The sequence below is a fragment of the Nerophis ophidion genome, linkage group LG16 (assembly GCF_033978795.1).
Source record: "Nerophis ophidion isolate RoL-2023_Sa linkage group LG16, RoL_Noph_v1.0, whole genome shotgun sequence".
Classification (NCBI taxonomy): domain Eukaryota; kingdom Metazoa; phylum Chordata; class Actinopteri; order Syngnathiformes; family Syngnathidae; genus Nerophis; species Nerophis ophidion.
This window is the reverse complement of record NC_084626.1, coordinates 8,834,875-8,850,326: the sequence shown is the minus strand read 5'-3', so window position 1 is coordinate 8,850,326 and position 15,452 is coordinate 8,834,875. Positions and strand designations below refer to the sequence as shown.

General features: G+C 38.5%; 1 protein-coding gene across 1 annotated transcript in view; it reads right to left on the bottom strand.

Annotated features, from left to right (window-relative positions):
• Positions 1-5,737: 5,737 nt before the first annotated feature.
• The window catches only part of grm2a (glutamate receptor, metabotropic 2a), a 133,753-nt gene continuing 124,038 nt past the window's right edge, over positions 5,738-15,452 (bottom strand). The window contains exons 5-6 of the mRNA XM_061922690.1: positions 9,310-9,487; positions 5,738-6,150 (exon numbers count right to left, since the gene is read on the bottom strand). Of these exons, the coding sequence (XP_061778674.1) occupies positions 6,077-6,150; positions 9,310-9,487 (252 nt within the window). The 3' untranslated portion in view covers positions 5,738-6,076. The remainder of the gene's footprint in view (positions 6,151-9,309; positions 9,488-15,452) is intronic.

Genomic DNA, 15,452 nt, shown 5'->3' with positions numbered 1-15,452 from the left:
TACCAGATGTCGCTAATGGATTTATAGTATTCCCTAAAATCCAAATCCTGCATTTCTTTTATAAAACCAGTGAAGTTGGCACTTTGTGCAATTCGTAAAAAAACCACAATACAAAGATTTTCAAATCTTTTACAACTTGTATTCAATTGAATAGACTGCAAAGAGAAGATATTTCATGTTTGAACTGAGAAACATTTTTTTTTTCAAATAATCATTAACTTACAATTTAATGTCAGCAACACATTGCAAAAAAGCTGGCACAGGGGCATTTTTACCACTGTGTTACATGGCCTTTCATTTTAACAACACTCAGTAAACGTTTGGGAACTGAGGATACCGATTTTTGAAGATTTTCAGGTGGAATTCTTTCTTATTCTTGTATAATGTACAGCTTAATTTGTTCAACAGTCCGCGGTCATCGTTGTGGTATGTTAGGCTTCATATCCCGCCACACATTTTCAAAGGGAGACAGGTCTGGACTGTAGGCATGTCAGTCTAGTACCCATACTCTTTACTATGGAGCCAGACTGTTGTAACACATGGCTTGGCACTGTCTTGCTGAAATAAGCAGGGGCATCCATGATAACGTTGCTTGGATAGCAACATATGTTGCTTGAAAACCTGTATGTACCTTTCAGCATTAACGGTGCCTTCACAGATGTGTAAGTTACCCATGCCTTGGGCACTAATACCACCCCATACCATCACAGATGCTGGCTTTTGAACTTAGCGCTTTTAACAATCCGGATGGTTCCTTTCCTCTATGTTCCGGAGGACACAACGTCCACAGTCTCCAAAAACAATTTCAAATGTGGACTCGTCAGACCACATAACACTTTTACACTTTGCAAATTAATATAAATCAATACATCAATCATTCATTACACCCCAAATTTTATTTAGAACGCGCTTTATAAGACAGTAAATGACTGTCTTATAGAATAAATACAGAACCAACAATCAATCAACATTAAAAATGTTAAACATTCAATAGCATTTTTTTAAGTCATATATTTTAGTACTTGGCACATGTTAACTAATAGCATACTAGCTTTTTAGCTAATGTTTTAGGTATGCAACCAATAGTCGTATATTGTTACTTAATGCTATTTGTTACCGTTTCAGTTCAGCTTTGGCTTTTCAGCATTTACATAATCATTATGATATTAATATCATTATTTGTATTATTGTTTATTATATATGTTTCGTCTCGATTACTGTAACGTATTATTTTTGGGTCTTCCTATGTCTAGCAATAAAAGATTACAGTTGGTACAAAATGCGGCTGCTAGACATTTGACACAGACAAGAAAGTTTGATCATATTACGCCTATACTGGCTCACCTGCACTGGCTTCCTGTGCACTTATGATGTGACTTTAAGGTTTTACTACTTATGTATAAAATACTACACGGTCTAGCTCCATCGTATCTTGCTGATTGTATTGTACCATATGTCCCGGCAAGAAATCTGCGTTCAAAGGACTCCGGCTTATTAGTGATTCCAGTCTGCGGGCGATAGAGCATATTCTATTCGGGCTTCAGTACTCTGGAATGCCCTCCCGGTTAGAGATGCTACCTCAGTAGAAACATTTAAGTCCCATCTTAAAGGCCTACTGAAACCCACTACTACCGACCACGCAGTCTGATAGTTTATATATCAATGATGAAATATTAACATTGCAACACATGCCAATACGGCCTTTTTAGTTTACTAAATTGCAATTTTAAATTTCCCGCGAGTTTCTTGTTGAAAATGTCGCGGAATGATGACGCGTACGCGTAACATCGCGGACTGTTAGGAAATATTAGCGCCGCACCACTCGCAGCTAAAATGCGTCTGCTTTAACCGCATAATTACACAGTATTTTGGATATCTGTGTTGCTGAATCTTTTGCAATTTGTTCATTTAATAATGGAGACTATAAAGAACAATGCTGGTGGTGGAAAGCGGTGGATTGCAGCTGTCTTTAGCACCGAGACACAGCCAGGGGGATAAGTTCGGTGGCCACGAATGAAGTGCTGGCTGTCCAGGGTCGGGACTCAGGGTGGACCACTCGTCCGTGAATCGGTTGGTGACATCTCTGCGCTGTTGACCTGTCTCCGCTCAGGATGGTCTCCTGCTGGCCTCAATATGGACTAGACTCTCACTATTAAGTTAGATCCACTATGTAATAGACTCTCACAATGTTATGCTCGATCCACTCGACGTCCATTGCACCGGTCACCCAGAGGGTGATCGGCTGATGTAGGATCTGAGCCGAGGATGTCGTTGTGGCTTGTGCAGCCCTTTGAGACAATCGTGATTTAGGGCTATATAAGTAAACATTGATTGATATTACTTTTATCATTATATTGTGTTTAATTATCAAACACAATATCTAAGATAAAAAAAAGTTCTCATCTTCAACATTTTCTTGCTCTTTCTAAATTATATTTGCATTTGTGACATAGCATACCAATGTCAGTGTGTTCACCTTTTGGATAAAGTTTTACATAAAACTCTGAACACATTTGACATTCACTGCATGTGGGCATCGTATAGCAATTATATATTATACTTTTTTTTTAATTAGTCCGAAAATGTATTACAGTTTTTGCATCCGCCAAGTAATATATATTTGTTTGCATATAGTGTGGCAGGCGGGATAATTATTAAATGTTCTTCCACTTAATAGCTGAAATTATTAACATTCTACAACCTTTTTGCTGCTTATATTAAATAACTCAATAACAGTTATACATATTTGATCATATGTTACATCCAAATCAGCAGAATTAGTTGACTACTGGCTAATTAACAACCCAATTCTGCTCAGGATTTAAGTATTTTTAAGACACTTTCAACACATCATGTAGTGGACATGAGGACTTGTTTCTACTTTTTAATACAAGGATGGTGCAAAAATGCATGTGTCAAACCAAAAAGACAACATTCTTCTTTCTGTATCATTTATTATAGGACTGAGGATATCTGGCATTATCTTAACACAATTATTATGTCAATAATAAAAAAGGTTTGAGGGATTGATTATTTCTTCAAATGAATTTAGTTTACCAAATAATGCTGGTACAAACTTTTGAGTTTGTATCCTGAGAAGCATGTTCAGTTGTAATTGTCTTTCAGTATATTCAATTGGAAGCGTAGTTAGCAGGATTTTATGTTCTATTATGGCTTGAAACACAAGATGGCAGCATTACATAAATTTACTACAATACTGTACAAACTGATGTGTTTATTTTAAATACCACAGTAGAGGTGCTTGTAATGACAAGCACCAATATCTATTAATAGCTTTCATCAAAATCAGCATATTTAATTGACTGATGGACAATTAAACCAATTCTGCTCTGCATGCATCAACCATGCAGGAGGACTCATTTCAGGAATGTTACACTCATATTATTAATCTTCAGATACACCAGAAAGGAAAAACAAATTATAAGTCCTCACTGGGTAAGTGATTTTAAAAAAACTGTGCCACAGCAAGTTAGTGTGCAGTAAACACAATCAGAGGGACGACATTTGAATTAACTTAATTGGTCCAAAATGAATTTATGAAAACATATCTTTATCCTGCAATGAACATAAATACTCTTAATACATCAGTGAATTGTGCATCCACCTGTGTTGCCTTTTGCACGACAACATGAGTCTCACATAAAATATGTATCTTAAATGAGTCTATAAAAGTTGTGTTTTTCAAAGTGTGATGTTGCAAGTGTCCTTTTTAAGGGGGGAAGTACAAACCCCATTTCCACATGAATAGGGAAATTGTGTTAGGTGTAAATATAAACAGAATACAATGATTTTGAAATTATTTTCAACCCATATTCAACTGAATGCACTACAAAGACAAGATATTTGATGTTCAAACTCGTAAACTTTTTTTTTTTTGCAAATAATAATTAACTTAGAATTTCATGGCTGCAACACGTGCCAAAGTTGTTGGGAAAGGACATGTTCACCACTGTGTTACATCACCTTTTCTTTTAACAACACTCAATAAACGTTTGGGAACTGAGGAAACTAATTGTTGATGCTTTGAAAGTGGAATTCTTTCCCATTCTTGTTTTAAGTAGAGCTTCAGTCGTTCAACAGTCCGGGGTCTCCGCTGTCGTATTTTACGCTTCATAATGTGCCACACATTTTCGATGGGAGACAGGTCTGGACTGCAGGCGGGCCAGGAAAGTACCCGCAATCATTTTTTAACGAAGCCACGCTGTTGTAACACTTGTCTTGCTGAAATAAGCAGGCGCGTCCATGATAACTTTGCTTGGATGACAACATTAGTTGCTCCAAAACATGTATGGACCTTTCAACATTAATGGTGCCTTCACAGATGTGTAAGTTACCCATGCCTTGGGCACTAATACACCCCCATACCATCAAAAGTGCTGGCTTTTGAACTGTGCGCCTATAACAATCCGAATGGTCATCCTCTGTTTCCAAATATGATTTGAAATGTGGACTCGTCAGACCACATAACACTTTTACACTTTGCATCAGTCCATCTTAGGTGAGTTCGGGCCCAGCCAAGCCGGCGGCGTTTCAGGATATTGTTGATAAATGGGTTTGGCTTTGTATAGTAGGGTTTTAACTTGCACTTACAGATGTAGCGACCAACTGTAGTTACTGACAGTGGTTGAAGTGTTCCTGAGCCCATATGGTGATATCCTTTACACACTGATGTCGGTTTTTGATGCAGTACGGCCTGAGGGTTCAAAAGTCATCGCTTACGTGCAGTGATTTCTCCAGATTCTCTGAACTTTTTGATGATTTTACGGACCGTAGATGGTAAAATCCCTAAATTCCTTGCAATAGCTCGTTGAGAAATGTTGTTCTAAAACCGTTTGACGATTTGCTTACTAAGTGGTGACCTTCACACCATCCTTGTTTGTGAATTACTTAGCATTTCATGGAAGCTACTTTTATACCCAATCATGGCACCCAACTGTTCCCAATTAGTCTGCACACCTGTGTGGGATGTTCCATATAAGTGTTTGATAACCATTCGTCAACTTTATCAGTATTTATTGCCACCTTTCCCAACTTCTTTGTCACGTGTTGCTGGCATCAAAATCCAAAGTTAATGATTATTTGCAAAACATTTGCAAATATGTTGTCTTTGTAGCTTATTCAACTGAATATTGGTTGAAAATTATTTGCAAATCATTGTATTCCGTTTAGGGCTTCACGGTAGCAGAGGGGTTAGTGCGTCTGCCTCACAATACGAAGGTCCTGCAGTCTTGGGTTCAAATCCAGGCTCGGGATCTTTCTGTGTGGAGTTTGCATGTTCTCCCCGTGAATGCGTGGGTTCCCTCCGGGTACTCCGGCTTCCTCCCACCTCCAAAGACATGCACCTGGGGATAGGTTGATTGGCAACACTAAAAAATGGTCCCTGCTGTGTGAATGTGAGTGTGAATGTTGTCTATCTGTGTTGGCTCTGCGATGAGGTGGCGACTTGTCCAGGGTGTACACCGCCTTCCGCCCGATTGTAGCTGAGATAGGCGCCAGCGCCCCCCGCAATCCCAAAAGGGAATAAGCGGTAGAAAATGGATGGATGGATGGATGTATTCCGTTTATATTTACATCTAACACAATTTCCAAACTCATATGGAAACGAGGTGTGTACATTTTAAAATTACAAAAAAAAAAAAAAGTCTAGTCTATGACGTTATTGTGGTTAAAAATTGTGAATGCACTTTACTCAACACAAAAAGACACAACAAGCCGATTTGATATTGATAAAAAACACATTTTATTTACATAAATTACAAGAAAGCACAAACTTTTCACCAAAATCTACAATAAAAACATCCTGTATATATTACATTTAACAAATTCACTATAATTTACTCCATTTGTTGCAATAGAAACGAGGGCAACACTTTTATTGGTGTCTAGCTTTGAAAATCTCCTTGAATTGAACAGAATAAAATAAGTTGGACATTGTACTCACAGCACTCTGAGGACAACAAAGTAAGGACAACCATCCTCTGTAATATTTGAGAAACCTGATTGAGGACTATAGTGGTTATATACTGTAATTCTGTTAAAAATGCGTGGCTGATCTTCACAAGGAAGACGTCGTGGAGTCGACCACTTCTCGCCCGTTACACACTGTTGGAACAATATTGGAAGCTGATGCTGCAAAACAAAGACACAAAATCATAAACACAGTGAAGCCTCGGGATACAAGCGGCAGCTTAAGATTTTTTCAGGATACGAGCTGTCTTTCGGCTAATTGTTATGCTTTAGGATTGGGAGCAAACGTTCAGGTTGCGAGCGAATGCTCTAGTGAACCCCGTAACATCCAACCCAAAAATCTGGTTTTACCCGCTAGTGATGTATATTTCTGGTCTTATCATCCTCGTCCGGACAGAAGGGTTGACACGGTAGTGCGGCTGGATCAAAAGATACGTCTGAGATGCTTTACTGAACCAAACGTTGCTTTATTACAAGCAAGCATCATTATACAGGACTGCAGTTCCTGGAGGAGGTCTGGTCAAGAAAATAAGGCAGTCCTAACTTGGAGAAGCCAAACCATCAGTCTTATATTCCTTCTTTTTCTGTCTGGGTGTGTGCTAATTCAGGAGAGTACAACCTGACCATGTGAGGAGATGTTTGTGTGTCAGTGACTGGGAAGACAACAGATGTATACCCTAACTTATAGGTTTACGCTAAGATAAGCATGGAATCTCTCCTCCAGGATATAGCTATAACTTTTGCATTCCGAAGCCTGGTTTTATTACTTATTTTTGTGAGAGAGCTAATTCCAGTCCATATGCGAATGTCCAACTAAGGCTCCTTAATTTTATCATGAGCTCAACCATTATTTACTTAAACTTGGTGGTTCGCTTTCTCCATCCAAAGTGAATATAAATATTTACCATACAAAAACATAATATTAGTTAATTAATTCACTTCACGAGCAATGGCTTATAGCTAAAGGTCGACATGACTTAAGTTTTTTTCAACCACGGCAAGAAAGAAAGTGAGCGTGAAGGACACTGCTGAGAAGAAGAAGTGGATAATCTTCATTGAACTAAGGAAATAAATTGTCAAAAATATGACAGAGTGTGTAGTCGACTTGGAGGAGCGTAGTACTGCTAGCCTGCACCATACAGAAACAGAATGCGACGATAATGCCAGCCAAGGATGTTAGATTTATAGCGTAACGGCGGACATTTATCCATGAAAATGTGGAAATGCTGCTGATGGTTTGTTTGACGGAAAATCGCTTTCAGAGAAGTCCACTCTTCAAGGTAAATGTTGTACATTGTTACTACATTACTTCATAAAACTACGACAGTTTGAGTTTGAGTTTATTTCGAACATGCAAACATACACATGATACATCACAATTTCCAGTTTCTCTTTTCAATATGTTCGAAAAGGAGTAGGAAAAAGCAGAGCTTATTAAATCCTACCCCTTTTCTTTTACATAACAGTTGCTAAAACTTTTGTTCACTTCCTGTTCTCAATGTATTCACAAAATACTCCATAAGTATCACAATAAAAATACATTAAAAAATAATTGGTGAAGTAAGTTATATTCCATACGTTGAGATAAGTAAGGTTATTTTGAGAATGAAAGAATGGATGGATGAATAAATTCAGAATGTTTATCATGATTCTTCTTCTTTGTACTTTGTAAACACTTTAAGTTTGAAGAGTTTCTTGAAGTGGATCATATTTGTGTATTGATTGCTTTGCTTAATCCATTCCATAATTTAATTCCACAGACAGATAAACTGAAGGTCTTAAGTGTTGTAGGTGCGTACAAATGTTTTAAATTACATTTTTGTCAGATTATATTTCTCCTCTTTTGTTGAGAAGAATTGTTGTATCTTCTTGGGTAGCTGGTTATAGTTTGCTTTGTGTATAATTGTAGCTGTTTGTAATACTTTCTACTGTATTGTTTTAAACGATAGTTTGTACCTAAAAGTATTTATTATATTTTCAAAAGGCATGTCACATATTAAAATTGTGCAGTTTCATTTTAAATTGACTTCAATTCATTTTAATGGGAAACACTGTTACCCAATATGAACTGTTCAAGGTACAAACTGCGTCAAGGAACAAATTAAACTCTTATCACTGTGTATATGTACAGCAGAGCTATTCAAATGGCAGCCAAATCCGGCTTGGGAATGACACTAGAACAGCTCGTGAGTTCAGTTCAAAAAGCTTGGAAGAGACTAAAGAGACTAATATCTTTGCAGCAGTTTCCTAAAATACCTTTTTGGTAGTAGGTCCTTAAAAACTGCAGAGCACTTCTGTTGTATAAACAGGCTTATTTAAAAACAAAAACAAAAGTAAAATAGAGAGACAAAAATCAAATGTCCACTGCAAAGGATGCTGGTTCCCAGGAGTGTACAGAATTAGAACAATAGTGAAGGGAGAAATCCGGCACCCCGATCTGTAGCTTTCCGCAAATGTGGCCTTTTGAACTGTTTAGTAGAATAGCCCTGAAGTACAGTATGTAGACACACAATGGGGCTGTCCTCTAACATAGTGATTTTCAACCACTGTGACGCAACACACTCGTGTGCCGTGAGATATTACACCACTTCACCTAATTGGTCTAAAAAAATTTTTTTGCAAATCAATAATCATAATGTGACGTTGTCTAGTGCCTGTGCTGTGTAGATATTGGCAGGTTAATCTTGTGATACTCCATATCAGTGGGTGGTAGCTTTATAGAAGTCGGAATGCGTCGAGGATGGTTTGTCGTGATCCCAATATGCAGAGCACAGAGGGAGACAGTGTGGAGGTAAAAAGGTATGCAACGCTTAAACCAAAAATCAACAAAAGGCAAGTCCCGCTAGGAAAAGGCACAGAAGCATAGGGATGGCTAAGCAAAACTAAAGTAAAACTGAACTGGATACAAAGTCAACAAAAAAAGAATGCTGGACAACAGCAAAAACTTACAGCGTGTGGAGCAAAGACGGTGTTCACAAAGCACGTTGGTACATGACTATCAACAATGTACCCACAAAGAAGGAAGCGCACGCACAACTTGATTGCTAAAACAAAGCAGGTGCGGGCAATAGCACTCAAAGGAAGGCGTGAAGCTGCTACAGGAGAACACCAACAAAACAGGAAGGGTCACCAAAATAACAGCGCAAGACTCCACACAGGAAACAACAAAAAACTCAAACTAAGGCACGAAAACCTGGTGGAGTTTCATATTTGAACCTTTTCTGCTGGTGGTGTGCCTCTGTATTTTATTTTTATGAAATAAATGTGCCTCGGCTCAAAAAAGGTTGAAAAATACTGCTCTAACAAATATGCCACTTGTACCTTGAGAGAAACTGGAGGCCGGGCCGGTGGTGACGCTGAAGCGGGTGGTGGCCACCCTGAGAGTGCTGACGTTCTTCTGTGGCTGGAACAGGATGATGTGGACCTTAGGAGCAAACAGACAGCCCAGGACGACTGACCCGCTCAGACTGACTGAGATACACATGGTGGTGGTCTGCACCTGCAAACAGAGGTACAAATGCACTTATTAGCAAAACCAACACCATGTTGTTAGTGTGTGTACAGCATTGGAAGCAATGGTATTTGGAAACAAACTGTTGAAGGAGACTTGAGACTGACAAAAGTGTTTGAAGGACAAAACAATGGACATATAAAACATTAATCCATCCATTTCTACCGCTTGTCACATTCGGGGTCGCGGAGGGTCCTGGAGCACATCTCAGCTGCATTCGGGGGGAAGGCATTGTATACCCTGGACAAGTCGCCACCTCCTCACAGGGCCAACACAGATAGACAGACAACATTCACACCAGTGACGTGCTGTCAGGGGAGGCAAGTAAGGCAGAGCCTGACCTTGCCACCATGTTCAAAAAACAGAGTAATAAAATAAGTTTGAATATTTCTCTTTTGGTTTATGCTTTTTATGTGATTTTGGTGTGGTTTCTGTATATTTGGATAATTTTCATGGTCAAAATCGCGGAAATTCTGTGTTTCCTGATCAAAATAACCCAGCAGACCAGAAGTGAGGCAGACACAGGTGGTGCCTCCACGGCTACACACACAGTGTATAGAGCGTGTGCGTGAGAGTGGGCGCTTGCTTGATGTCACGGGGAAAAGGCAGGCCAAGAGGCAGCAAGTACCTCTGCCTCAAAGTAGGGGGCGATATATTGTTCAATGCCTCAGCAGTAATCTGACTCGCAGAAGCCAGGCTTTTTTCTTTTCTTTTTTAAACTGTATAACAAACATGGCATTTTTATGAGAGTAACCCAGCGTTTATGAGTGTTATTGCTGCTTCAGGTACAAATACAGAAAGGTGAGATTCACTCACAATACTTTATTTATTTTGTTAAAAGAAAATGGGACCAAAAGTTATTTAATAACAACTTTGTCAAATACTTTTTGGACCAATTTGTCAAACCATAATATCATTATGATAACGTTTTTATGAAAGCAAATTACTCCCTTCGTTTTCCTGTTATTCTAATGTGCAACTTAAATCAACAATGGTTACATCTGTTCATATAAATTTCAATAAAAAAAAAAGGAAGAAAAAAAACCTCCAAAAGTATCTATGCCTCACCTGGTGTATAGTTCACCGCACGTCACTATTTCACACTCATATTCCCACACTAGGGCCAATTTAGTGTTGCCAATCAACCTATCCCCAGGTGCATGTCTTTGGAAGTGGGAGGAAGCTGGAGTACCTGGAGGGAACCCACGCAGTCACGGGGAGAAGATGCAAACTCCACATAGAAAGATCCTGAGCCCAGGATTCAACCCAGGACCTTCAAATTGTGAGGCACATGCACCAACCACCATGAAAACAATGTGTTCCAAATAAAGCGTCAACTAGTGCAGTTGTTCTCAACCTTTTTTTCAGTGATGTACCCTCTGTGAACATTTTTTTATTTCAAGTACCCCCTAATCAGAGCGAAGTATTTTTGGTTGAAAAAAAGAGAAAAAGAAGTAAAATACAGCACTATGTCATCAGTTTCTGATTTATTAAATTGTATAACAGTGCAAAATATTGCTCATTTGTAGTGGTCTTTCTTGAACTATTTGGAAAAAAAATATAATAACAACTAAAAAGTAGTTGAAAAATAAACATGTGATTCAATTATAAATACCGATGATTTCTACACCTAGAAGTAATCATCAACTTAAAGTGCACTGTTTGGGGATTATAATAAAGATCCTTCTGGATTCATGAACTTAATTCTAAACATTTCTTCACCAAAAAATAAATCTTTCACATCAGTATTTATGGAACATGTCCTATTTTTTTTTCACAGTTTAAGAACTTACATTCATATTTTGTTGAACTATTATTCAATAAATATATTTATAAAGGATTTTTTAGTTGTTGCTATTTTTAGAATATTTAAAAAAAATCTCACGTACCCCTTGGCATACCTTCAAGTACCCCCACGGGTACGCGTACCCCCATTTGAGAACCACTGAACTAGTGTATCAAGTCTTGAGTGGAGAATTTTTTCATTAAGCCACTATGACCCTCAAATGAGTATAATATTATGCATAAAATCAACGTAAAGGTATTTTGCAATAGGGTGTGCTAAGGATTAATGTCTTCAGCTGGATTCAGAAGCCATTTTACCACAGACAGAACTGGATTGGAATTACTTTTAGGCGGATTTAATAATTCACAAGTGTTTCATAGGAAGAGGAGAGGCCAAATGCTCTGCTTTTGCAGCAACATTCTTTGACAAATGTGTTCTGCTCGGGGCGAAAGAGCAGCATGTAAAGCAGGTCTATAGCAGTTTTCACGCCGTTTGGCCTTTGAAAGTGAACAATTTGACTTCACAATGACAGCACTACTGTGTCAGGTAGCTATTAGTTTCTTCAGTAGTAGACTGACCATACGTCCTCTTTTCCCTGGACATGTTCTGTTTTACGGGCCTGTCCGGGCTGGGTTTCTTAAATGCCTCAAATGTCCGGCGTTTTGAGTCAGTGTTGTGTGTATTTTGAATGTAAGTACAGGATTAAAAAGGGGTTGAACACAACAAAACAAATTGTAAAGGTGCGTGCAAGCAGCGGAAATAGTGAAGGGGGGGGGCAGAGAGAGCGAGAGAAAGAGCTAATGGATTGGTTGTTAATCAAGGCATATTTGTTCAACAGCCATAAAGGTCACACTGAGGGTGGCCAAATAAATAACTTTAACACTGTTACAAATATGCGCCACACTGTGAACCCACACCAAAAAAGAATGACAAACACATTTCGGGAGAACATCCGCACCGTAACACAACATAAACACAAAACAACAAATACCCCGCATCCTTTGCAGCACTAGCTCTTCCGGGACGCTACACTATACACACACACACGCTACCCCTTCACCCCAACCCCGATTACGTCACATCAAATATTCCACTTTGAAAAATAATTTTGGTGGAAGATTTTACATAGTTTTGTGTGTTTGCCATAAAAAAACAGTTTTGCTTGACAAAAAAGGGTGGAAAACAAACAAACAAAAAAAAACATAAAAAAATAAAACATTTTGAAATGAATAATAGATCCGAAGTTGATTTAGAGATTTAAGCATTAAACATAAAATGTGTATGCCCTGGCACACCATTATCATCATTTCATGACTGAAGCAAAACCCTTTTTACACGTTTATACTCAAATGAATACACCGACAACTTATTAAATAAAAAAATTGAAAAAACTACCAGCAGGGTAAAGTTTAGATCCACGAAGGACAGAAGAAAGTGAATGAATGTTTATAACTGAATACATTTACATATGCATAACAATTTGTCCTTTTTTCTGACATTTTTTTTCCAAAACACAACATAGAATGTAAGATATAATAGAATAATGCATACGTTTATCATTTGTTTTCAAAACGCTTTCAAAAAAGTAGGACCCCAAAAATGTATTGTGGGACCCCATTTTTATAAATAAATAAATGATAAATGGGTTGTTTTTATAAATAAATAAATGATGAACGGGTTGTACTTGTATAGCGCTTTTCTACCTTCAAGGTACTCAAAGCGCTTTGACACTACTTCCACATTTACCCATTCACACCCACATTCACACACTGATGGAGGGAGCTGCCATGCAAGGCGCTAACCAGCACCCATCAGGAGCAAGGGTGAAGTGTCTTGCTCAGGACACAACGGACGTGACGAGGTTGGTACTAGGTGGGGATTGAACCAGGGACCCTCGGGTTGCGCACGGCCACTCTTCAACTGCGCCACGCCGTACCCCGTTTTTATGACTTCATGGGGTCCATGGGACCCCATTTTGAAAATTCCTAGTGCCAACACTGCTGTCAACAAAGGAGAAACAATGCTTTATTTAAATACATATATTATTTATAAAGCAAGTTCAAGTATCATTGGCAAATTTTCACCTTGTCCCGGGCTTGGCGTGCTGCCCGCCTTGGCACTTTTATATGTCCTCTTTTTGGGATTTCAGAATATGGTCAGCCTATTCAGTAGGCTTCAGGTTGTGTCATTATTGCGAAGTTTATTCACAAGACTCAGCAAAGTAGGACCTTGAGTTTTATTGACTGATGCATCAAAAAGTAACACATACGGCTTGAATTTGACCACATTTTGCAACCACAAAACACAAATGTTTTTTACGATGTGATAGAATGGACCAGAAATGTGTGGTCAGAGCAGGCAGATGAGGTAGAGCAGACCTAGGCAAAATACGGCCTGCGGGCCACATGCGGTCCATTAACATTTTCAATCCCGCCAGACGTTCGTCATTTTTCTTAGACTTTTAAAATCAAAACTGTAGCCGCCTGTTTTCAAATTACCATAAGTCTTTAACTATAGAAAGTGAGTAAATGGTTGAAATCTGCACTTTTGAGTGTTACACGAGTTATTATGGTAATCTACGTCACAGCAGCTCAAACGAGGAAGAAAGCAGAGTGGGCGTGGTTTCTTTTTCAGAGCAGCCAACCCGAAATGCTTGTTTTAGAAACACATGCGGAAGCACAGTTTGACGTGATATCATATTGTAGGTGTTTATTACACTTTGGATTCATGTTTTGATGTTTTTTTTGTATTTTGCTTGGTTGTAAAAGATACACAATTATTGAGGAGCTGGTCTGAGAAGTAAAAGAGAATCAATGTCCATATGTTGTTGATATTGAAGTGAATTATATTTATATAGCGCTTTTTCTCTAGTGACTCAAAGCGCTTTACATAGTGAAACCCAATATCTATTTTTTACATTTAAACCAGTGTGGGTGGCACTGGGAGCAGGTGGGTAAAGTGTCTTGCCCAAGGACACAACGGCAGTGACTAGGATGGCGGAAGCGGGGATTGAACCTGAAACCTTCAAGTTGCTGGCACGGCCGCTCTACCAACCGAAATATACCGGCCCATATGTATTCAGTGTTTTATTGTTCATAGTTAATATTGTAAATCACACTTTCTTTATTTTCATGTACATTTTGGGTGTCCCATTCAGTAAAAAAACTATAAAATTCTATTCTTTTTTTTTTAAATCCAAAAATGCACACAACTGTGGAGTAGAAGGAAATTTACACATGATTTTAGAAATGAAAAATGTGATGTGCGCAAAGGTGTCAAGCGGCACTGCCCCCCAGGTCAAAACTTTCCCAGAAACGTCTTTTGGGGTATGTCCCTACCAGTTTCTACAGACTGACATTTTTGCCTATTCTTATTTGTAAAAACATCTTAAGCTCAGACAGATTAGGTGGAGAGTGTTTGTGAACAGCAGTTTTCAGATATTAACACACATTCTTATTTGAATTTGTGTCTGGAGTTTGACTGGGCCATCTTAACATATTTGTATAAGTTTTTTTCCACTGCAGGAACTTTCACAGAAACTTTCCAGTTTACCGTGGTCAATGAAATATGGCCATCTGTTTTCACCAAAAATAGAACTTCACCAGGAACTAATTTGGTTTCTAGTCACCACCTGAAGTAGTGGGCTGTGCTGTCGAACGCGTATTGGTTGAATACAGTTGGGGAGTCTCTAAAACATTCTATTCACACATGATAGCCGCCCAAAAAGAATGGGTGAACAACATGTTTGTTTTTTATTTGTTGTGTAATTCAATTAATGACTACTTGACATATTGAGCAAAAGACAAACCGATAGGAACTTTTTGAGTTGCAGGAACTTTTGTGGGGGAATCTGTGTGCCGAACAGTGTTCTGAAAATTACTTTAAAAAAGTAATTGATAATAGTTACTTGTTACTTTACCAAAAAAGTAATTGATTTAAAAACATTCTCTAATAAATGTAATTAATTACTAGTAAAGCAATTTATATGTTACCTAAACATGGGGACCGGGTGGCTTGACCGTGCCAGCAACTTGAGGGTTCTTGGTTCAATCCCTGTCTTCTGCTATCATTGTCATGTCCGTTGTGTCCTTGAGCAAGACACTTCACTTTTGCTCCTGATGGGTTGTGGTTAGGGCCTTGCATGGCAGCTCCCGCCATCAGTGTGTG